This window comes from Durio zibethinus, chromosome 5 (assembly GCF_047325235.1).
Source record: "Durio zibethinus cultivar Kanyao isolate XHJ-2024 chromosome 5, ASM4732523v1, whole genome shotgun sequence".
Classification (NCBI taxonomy): domain Eukaryota; kingdom Viridiplantae; phylum Streptophyta; class Magnoliopsida; order Malvales; family Malvaceae; genus Durio; species Durio zibethinus.
Window position 1 is genome coordinate 1,221,692 of NC_143166.1, and position 8,872 is coordinate 1,230,563.

At 36.9% G+C, this 8,872-nt stretch overlaps 1 protein-coding gene and 1 pseudogene across 4 annotated transcripts; one reads left to right on the top strand and one right to left on the bottom strand.

The window, feature by feature from the left end:
* Positions 1-2,365: 2,365 nt before the first annotated feature.
* Positions 2,366-3,223, bottom strand: LOC111281454 (transcription termination factor MTEF1, chloroplastic pseudogene; annotated as a pseudogene).
* LOC111281452 (agamous-like MADS-box protein AGL30) lies at positions 3,130-8,006 on the top strand. 4 transcript variants are annotated; one of them, XM_022869190.2, is made up of 12 exons: positions 3,130-3,218; positions 3,932-4,117; positions 5,130-5,189; positions 5,308-5,326; positions 5,459-5,523; positions 5,630-5,645; positions 5,767-5,828; positions 5,940-6,036; positions 6,169-6,216; positions 6,311-6,438; positions 6,722-7,085; positions 7,546-8,006. In XM_022869190.2, the coding sequence occupies exons 2-12, from the start codon at positions 3,933-3,935 to the stop codon at positions 7,555-7,557; spliced, it is 1,056 nt and encodes a 351-aa protein (XP_022724925.2). In that variant the 5' UTR covers positions 3,130-3,218; position 3,932; the 3' UTR covers positions 7,558-8,006. The 4 variants fall into 4 exon arrangements, with proteins under 4 accessions (XP_022724925.2, XP_089616623.1, XP_089616624.1 ...); XM_089760497.1 differs by lacking the exon at positions 3,130-3,218 and adding an exon at positions 3,385-3,524; XM_089760498.1 differs by lacking the exon at positions 3,130-3,218 and adding an exon at positions 3,385-3,524 and having other exon boundaries at positions 5,133-5,189.
* Positions 8,007-8,872: the final 866 nt, after the last annotated feature.

Genomic DNA, 8,872 nt, shown 5'->3' on the forward strand with positions numbered 1-8,872 from the left:
GAACTATTCAATTTTTTTTTAAAATAAGCCCTTATACTTTTATTATACATATATAAGCCCATATCCTTTAATTTGTATCCAAATAAGCCCTTACTTTAGGGCTTGTTTAAGTACAAATGAAAGGTTAAGGGCTATTAAGATACAAATTAAAATTTAAGGGTTTATTTAGATGCAAATTAAAGTTTAGGATCTTATTTGAGTATGATAAAAGTATAAAAGCTTATCTAAATAAGGTGGCAAAGTTCATAGGCTTGTTTGTTATTTTTGCCAAAAACCAAAATCTTCCGCATGCATGCACATGAAAAAAGGGAAGATAGTAAAGATGAACAAAAATCATTACTAATTAAAAAAAAGGAAGAGATCTATTCGTTTCAAATAATGTGTAGCTTTAAATCAATTGAACCGTTTCCTCAGTGTTTGCATATGCTTTTATCCTTCTTCAGACGCACAAAAATGGAGCAACACTTAAAAGCAACTCTCTCCTAATTTTAGTTTTCCATAAAACAAAGAAATTCCAAAAGCATAGTGATTTCATCAGCTTGTTACAAGAATATGAACAAGGTTTTAGTTTTTTAGTGCATATGAACAAGGCCAAGAGATGAAGGAAAACTACACTGTGAACCTTGATCCTCCATTGGAGGGATAACAACCACTAGCAAAGCCAGGTCTGCTATTATAAAGATCAAGCATGATCTGAGCTACTTCCTTCAGAAAATAATTAACCGCAGTTTCAACAGATTTCAACCTTTTGACAAACTGCAGGTATTTTAACTCTATTGCTCATTGTAATCCCTCAATTCCAAGTATCACCTAAGCAGAATTCTAGTGTTTCCAGTATGCTAAAATCCCAAATTGATAAATTAGAGCTTCAGTAACCTTACCATGAATAGCCTCGAATATATCTGTCATACTAAGATGGTCTCCACATCAATTACAACCAAGTCTTGTATAGAAACCCAATGAAATATGTAAGGCGCCACCTTCACTGTAAACCAAATCGACCTCCAAGTAGAAAGCACTGTAATGCCACATGCCAAAATTCCTAGCAATGATAAAATGAAGCTAATAAATAAAATCAGAAACCAAGCAATTAGTCATTGTACTTATCCAGTCAAATTAATGAATAGCTACTGACAAAGTATTTCTTTGCAAATTAATCATGTGGAATAGCACTTTATAGGACATCTGAAGCAACTCGACTACCAAGTGCCAACAAACCAAGTTTCTCTGTCCATTAAACTCTAAAAGACACGAAGTCTCTGGACTGGTTCCTACCGTTTGGGGACAAGGGTGGCGACTAGAACTTCCAACATACAGACACACCCCCAGAGAAAAAGGGCGCAGAGCCAGGGAGCCTCCGCAACTATTACATTAGGAAAGTACCAAAAAAAGGGGGAGGGGTGAGGGGAGGAGCGACATGATATCAGTTTAAGCTCTTTAGTTTGATATAAAGGGGGTGAGGAATTTGTCAACATTCTAGGTCCCAAAAAGACAACCTAGTTCTTCTCTTTGCTTCAAACAGGTTTCAAGAACTATAATTTGATTTCTACTTTAACTTTGAAAAGGTGGCAAATAAGATGCTTTACAGGCATACCAGCTTTAGAAAATTTTCAGTTCTCAAAAATTTTTCATTGCAGCTTCTGTTCTTATCTATCATTTTGCTCACACTTTTTAAGACTTAGCAAACCCACCCCGTGCTTATGGCTACCTGCAGCCCTATTAACAACTGCATTACACCCAAGATCAAGTAACAATTGAATCTAAAGAGACAGTATAAAAAAGTCAAGGACATGGTCACAGTAGAGCACCCTTTGAGAGCTCAGTACCATTGTATTTACGAAACATAGAGCAGTAATGTTGCAAATGTGGCACTAGCCCTTGAAACAAATTTCACAAATTCAATCTCATCATTGCGAATTACATTTCAAAATGCTTCGTATGCCTTATCAATCCTTGGGTCTCTTGATAGGGTAGTATTAAATGCATTTTTCCTTTGGAACAGCCAAATCAGGAAACTAGAACCAAAGTCAAACCATCTTTTCAATCTCATGTTTGATTGCAAATTCCCAGGACATTAGACTGATCAACCTCTACAAGATACAAAACTTGACAGTGAACCAAAAACAAAGCAGAAAGAGTTTATCGGCAAAAGGCTGAAATGTCATCACAGTACTTCCCACTCTCCACAAATTAAAACCTTATTCATGGAAAGCCTCTTAGAATTCCTTTTTTTTTTTCCCAAATCACAGCGCAGACATGTTGTCTAAAATATCTTCAATAATTATTAATGCATAAACAACTTAATTGACTCTAAAACAAACAAAAATGAAATAAACTTAAAAAAAAGGGAACTTACAACAAAAAAGGCTATCTCCTTTGAACCCTTTGCAATCGCATCTCAATCAATCTAGCATTAAACTCTCCATCACTAACCTTTTAACATCTTCGACAATGGCAACTTAAACCCACGTTCCACCAAAGCTCTATGCCTTGGTTTAATCTTTTTTTCTAAACTAAACGAAAAATATTGAGGGAACTTTTTTAATTCCTCCAAATCACCTTCCATTTACTCCAAGAAGAACTTAACTTTAGGCCTCATATTATTCTCAATACTCAAAGTCAGCAACCCGGGAGACCTCACAACCATCCGGTTCACCTCCGGCTGGCCAAAACCCAGAGATTGAAGGAAGTCAATTTTGGGTTTCAAGGTGTTTTCCACGTTGGAAACTAAGAGAAGGGTAGTATGGGAATTCAAAACAAGCCCAAGGGAAGTGAGGAAATGGAGAGAGGGGCGGAGCCGGGTGGTGACGGGGGAGAGTAAGAGGCGAGGGCAACGGGAGAGGGAAAGAGGGAGGTGGGGGAAAGGGAGAGGGACTTCGTGGAGGAGGAAGTTTATGGGAGGGAGAGGGTCAGAGATAAGTAGCTGAGGGTACGTGTCGAGGATACGGCCAATGGCAGGCCGAGAGAGACCGAACGAAGAGAGGGAGTGTTCGAGGGAAAGGAGAGAGGAAACTGGCGTGGAACGGAGGGAAGGATTTAGGTTGAGAGCTTTTTGGGGGTTGATGTTTAAGGATTGGTGATAGAGGAGCTTTTGGCGGAAGAGGACGCCTCCGTCTTTGGTTGCTTGTTGGGCGGTGGATGGAGGTTTAAGGAGGGGCTGAGGACGGGGTTGGAGTCTGCAAGTTAGCATTTTTTCAGATATCATACGACTTGTTAAGGTCATGCCACGTGGGATGATATTAGTAGTACTTGGTTGTCTGATTATCCCCTATTCTCAAGCTAGTTTCCCACGACCGCTTTTGCCGCTCACCCGGTCGTGTCAATGCAGTCCTATTTCTATGCTCATCATTTCACGCCCCGTTTTCTGTCCTTCTCTCTTTTTTTGTTTTTCTCTCTTAGCTCTTTGTGCCCTTTGCCTTTCGTTCTCTCTTCTTTGGCTGAATAATGAACCTGTCCCCCCATTCCCCCATTTAAAACCTTTAGATTATGCACTTTCAACTCGTCGTTTGATTTTGCTCATTTGGGTATGTCTTGTTTCTTGCGTTTATTCTTATTTTCTTCTCTGCCTCACCGTGGCTTTGATTCTTGCAAATGAACCCAGACAAAAAAAAAAGGAAAAAGACTTGATATTTACATGAATCTTAAAGTGGGTTTTTTTTCTAGTTTCATTTAGTTTGATCATGTTTCTTTCAGCTTCTATAGTAATGTGGTTAGCAAAGTTACATTTTTTTTCTAGAGATTTTGATAACCCCATTTCTAATTGTGCCAGGGAAACTGTTTTTTTGTGCTTGTCACATAAATTTCATTAATCTAAGGATAATAAGGAGTTATTTGGTGAATTCTGCTAGTTTCAATTTTACATGGTGTTGATGAGAATGTGAAAAGTATCTTAAGCCCTTCAACACTCAATTCTGAGTATTTGAATGTGCAGGATGGGAAGGGTTAAGCTAAAGATAAAGAAGTTAGAGAACACAAATGGCCGTCAGGCGACCTATGCCAAAAGGAAGCATGGCATCATGAAAAAGGCTAATGAGCTATCTATCCTTTGTGATGTAGAAATTATCCTCCTTATGTTCTCACCCACTAACAAGCCTTCCGTATGCATTGGGAAGCGCAGGTAGGCCATTCATAATTCTACCTTTTGCATGTAATTCGATTTTTAGTTATGAAATTCTAGGGGCAACTCATACTTAGCTTTAGCTTTAAAAAGGATTGACAAAGAATCAAATTGGGTTAGTATAATGAATGTGGATGAATGTCCATCAATATCCCGAGATAAATTCTCTGATTTGCCGCATGCAAGAGCGATGCCATTTGTGGTAAAGTAATGCAATAAACTACTTGGTAATAAATATCAATGTGTGTGCATGTTAACGGGATGAAACATCCTACCAATTTGCTAATAGGTGAGAGGTTTGTTTCTTCGTTTTGTACTTGCCTTCTTTTTTGGAAAGCGATCTGTCAAGAGTTAGTTGCGTGGTTGAACATTGTCAAAATCAACTAAGATATTGATATATGTTGATGCATTAACAGTTTTCAAGTTCTCTGAATTAGACTTTAGATAGCTTGATAAAATTGGTTACTTAGGCATTGTGCACAGAAGTATTATATGGAACCCCAGGTTGCTGATGGAATGAATGTTGATAATTGCAAAATTTGATACCAAGGAATGCCATATTCAAAAGGGCAGGCAGGTTTTACGTTTTTCTTGCGTTCAATTTGGGAATTTGAATTTGAAAGAAGGGATTTGGATGCTACATTTGGAATAATAGTCAGGCATGTGTAAAACTGTAAATACTAAATATTTGTTACTGTTCTTAAAAAATTGTTCATATGCACTAAAAACTAATTGCTATAACTTAGTTTTGGCTTTGAGAGACCCATGATAGGTGTAAATTATGCTAAGGTGTCTGTGAGATAGTACCAGTGAAGGCAAAGCAGATCCATAATTGGTACTCATATGGAGCAACTTGAGAGATTGCTTCCAATTTGCTTGCACACCAATATTTTGATTCAGTTTTCAAACATAATATTTATTTTCAAAACAGTTTTGGTAGGTTAGATTTATGTAGAAGGTTATTATCTGTAGTAGCAATGTTCATTTTTTTTATTCCGCCGTGTGAATTCAGCAGCATTGAGGACATTATTGAGAAGTTTGCTCAACTCACTCCACAGGAACGGGCAAAAAGGTGCTGTCAAATTTTCTGAGTTGAAAAATCACATTACTGATCATCCTACTTCAAGAGTTTAATGTTATACTTATTTAAGTGAAATTGACTCTCATTTTATTTCTTTTTACTGGAACAGGAAGTTGGAAAGCTTTGAAGTAGGTCGTTTCCTACAGTTCTTTCTCCTTTAGCAATGTGCTATCTTTGTTTTCTTTTATGAAACGTTTTTTGTTTATGAAGTGTCATAACCTTTATCTGTTACATAATTTGTTTTCTCTTTGAGAATCTAGGCACTGAAAAAAACATTCAAGAAGTTGGACCATGATGTAAATATTCATGAATTTTTGGGTACAAGGTACATGACAATCTTCTTGTAGTCACAGCTCCTAGTAAAATTTATTCATTTAATTATATTCTACAAAATATTTCTAATAGGGTTATGACTTTTTCTTTTTCACCAGTACACAAACAATTGAGGTATGTGGGCATGATGACCTGTTACCTTAATCGATTCTGATAATTTAAAATTCTTAGACCATGCCATGCATCATTCTAATTTCTAACATGCATTTTGTATCTCCAAAATTGCTATGGGCAGGACCTGACTAACCAAGCACGGTTATTGCAGACTCGGCTTTCTGATATACACAGGAGACTGAGGTGAAGACATACAATTTTTGAATGTAGAGTTTTAGTTTTGTTTCTTTGTTATTAATATCCTTTAATGCGCTATCTTTGGCCTTAACTTGTACTAAAATATTGGCTACTCAGCTGTTGGACTAACATAGACAAGATCAACAATGTAGAACATTTGGGGCAAATGGAAGATTCACTCAAGGAATATCTAAATCAAATTCGAGCCCATATGGTATGCCGATCATTTCCCCAAGTAGTTAGACCTTTCATAATTAGTGATATGGTGCCCTGCCAGTGGACGTGCTGGAGTTTGCTTAGTTAACCAAGCTTACGTTTACACTGAAGATCTACCTTCCTTTGGCAGGAAAATTTAGGAAAACAGCAGCTTCTATCGTTTGAATGCACAAGTCAGGTAAGAATGTGTGACGGGTTTGTAATATTTTCCTGCTCAGTTCACTCTTTAAAATCACGAGAAAAGTAGTATCTTAACCAGCCTTTTCTTGCAGTTCCAAAATGAAATGCATGTACCCTTTAGAATGGGCATTGAGCAACAGCTCCAACCTCTTGCATGGGTACCTAATAATGACAGTAGACACATGGCCTTATCAGAGGACCCAAATTTGTTTCCCCACAGGTAAGTGGACTTTCTAGAAATCTTAATTCTACTAAATTTTCATTGATCTATATTATTGTGATAATCTTATTTCTAAAAAAATGAAACAGAAAAACCAATCCCTAACTTTGGATTTGTTTTAAATAAATCTTTTGTAAAACATGACATGCATATGTTAAGTATATAATAGAGCATACAAAATGCTCAGTAAATTAGATAGTTTATATTTATTTCTGTTTGTCACACACAAAAATTGATGAAAGTCCCCCCACAATGTATTATGATGTTGATTTGTAATTCCCAGGGATGTGGAGTGTTCTGCAAGTTCCTCCTTTGGAAGTTATTCAGGTTACTTTGGCACTGCTAAAAGTTCTGAACTATCTAGTTCTGGACAAGAAAATAGCATCCTTAATGATTTGGGTGGAAATGCATCATTGCAGCTGCAACTAGGCGGACAATGCCCCTTCTTCTCTTACAATCTTAATATACTGAATGATCCCAAATTCCCACCGGTGGCAGAGATGAACTTTCAGGAAACTCCTGCAGATTATCATGTTAATGGAGCTCTACTCAGTCCTAGAGCTGGATATGACGCTACCCAAGGTAGTTGGGCTTCCACTTCTGGCCCTTGTGCTGTTACCATGTTTGATGAGCCATTGTATTCCCGAGTAAGTCTTTCCCTACTACTTCCACTATGCTTTCAATGCTTGAGCAACATTGCATGTGTTTATCTGCAGCTTCAACGTGATTGAGCTATCCATTGGCTTGTACATGACTAGGTGCATGCACATATATGAGAATGAGTGGAAGAGGCAGAAGGTTTTTTTTTTTTTTGCTGCTTATTAATTGTTAAGTTTTTGCATGATAGTGTCTCATTAGATAAGTTAGCTGGTAATGGCCCACTACAAAGTGAAGATTCATTGCTCATTTTTGTGCTTTTTTTTTTTCTTCTGCTTCTTTACTTCAACTTTACATCAATTTGGATGCTGCAAAATGGAAAATTTTTGTAGTTTCAGGACATCAACGCACATACCTAGATATGTTTCTTGACATAAATCATGCTAACTTCACCTTCAGTAATTGAAACCTCCTTTTGTTACTCATACATGTATTTATGGTCTGTTACAGCAACTAAACTGAGCTGCAGAAGAGTGAAGCTGCATTCATCCTATACACTGCGCAGGCTATGGAGAACTTGGTAATGTGCATGTGAAATTTACCCAATCCCCGGAAATTGACTAATTATTTCACAATGGTTTCACTGCCATTCGAAACTTGGAATCTGCCAATGAGATGTATGACACGACTACAGAACATAGGAATTGCCTTAATATTAATGAACTGCAGAATCAAGTGGTGCAGACAACCATTAAATGAGGCACCACATTTCTGTTATAATTTCTGTATACTAATCATATTTAGTACTAGGTTTTTCATGACCTATTTTTTGCCTTCACCTTTTGATTACTAGGGATACTAATGGTGGCTACTGCCTCCCCTCCGTCAATTTTAAGCTGTAAACGAAACACATGTAGCAAAAAACATTGCCTGTAAATCATAAAAAAATATAAATTATAGTCATTCTTCAATATCAAAAGCCTTTTATGTTTGTGGGATTTTTATACTCTTTTTCATGATTAATAAGAACATTCCAAGACATTGATTTTTACTCTTGCATTCTCAGTTTCATAAGTATAGCAGAGATCATCTATATTTATGAAAAGTTCACTAGTTATACTGTTCTTGATTATAATTAGACTTAAGATAGAAGCTATGCAATGTTAGATGAAGCATTCTCCTTTATGCAATTCGAAGTTGATACCAGGTGGCATTAACTACTAGCATCTGTGAAGGCATGACAGCAATTTCTGCACTGACTATATTGACATTGACATAAAAATGCATGGTCTGAATGGTTACTTTTTACCAAGAAATGCCGGGCTTCACTCAACACTGTCCTGGAGATTCGGATAGCATTCCCTTTTCTCCACCAAGCCAAGAGATCTCTTCTCATTCATGCATTTTAATCTTCAACAATCCCGGAGAGGACTCATAGCACATGCTGGCAAGGGCATAATCTCGGCTCTGACATGTCCCACTCCTTGATTATTCCCAGGACAAGAAAACCTTGACATGCTAACTACCAGGAAGTGACAAAATATTAGATAAAGCATCTTCACAGCTCAGCTGGATCTTGATATAGTACTGACATTTTGAAGGAAAATGTCATACAGAGTCCATGTTAATGGGCCCAGGTAAATAATTAAACTTCTGATGAATCTCAAGTGTAGTGCAACAGTTGGGGTTCAAGAGAAGGAGATGGAGCTTTTCTTTTGAATCATGAATCATGAAAATGGTGGAAAATTCAATATCCAACCTCATTTCTGGATTTTTAAAATTACATTGTCAGTATATAAAATATAATTATTACTATTTTTATAGAAGAAATTACAAT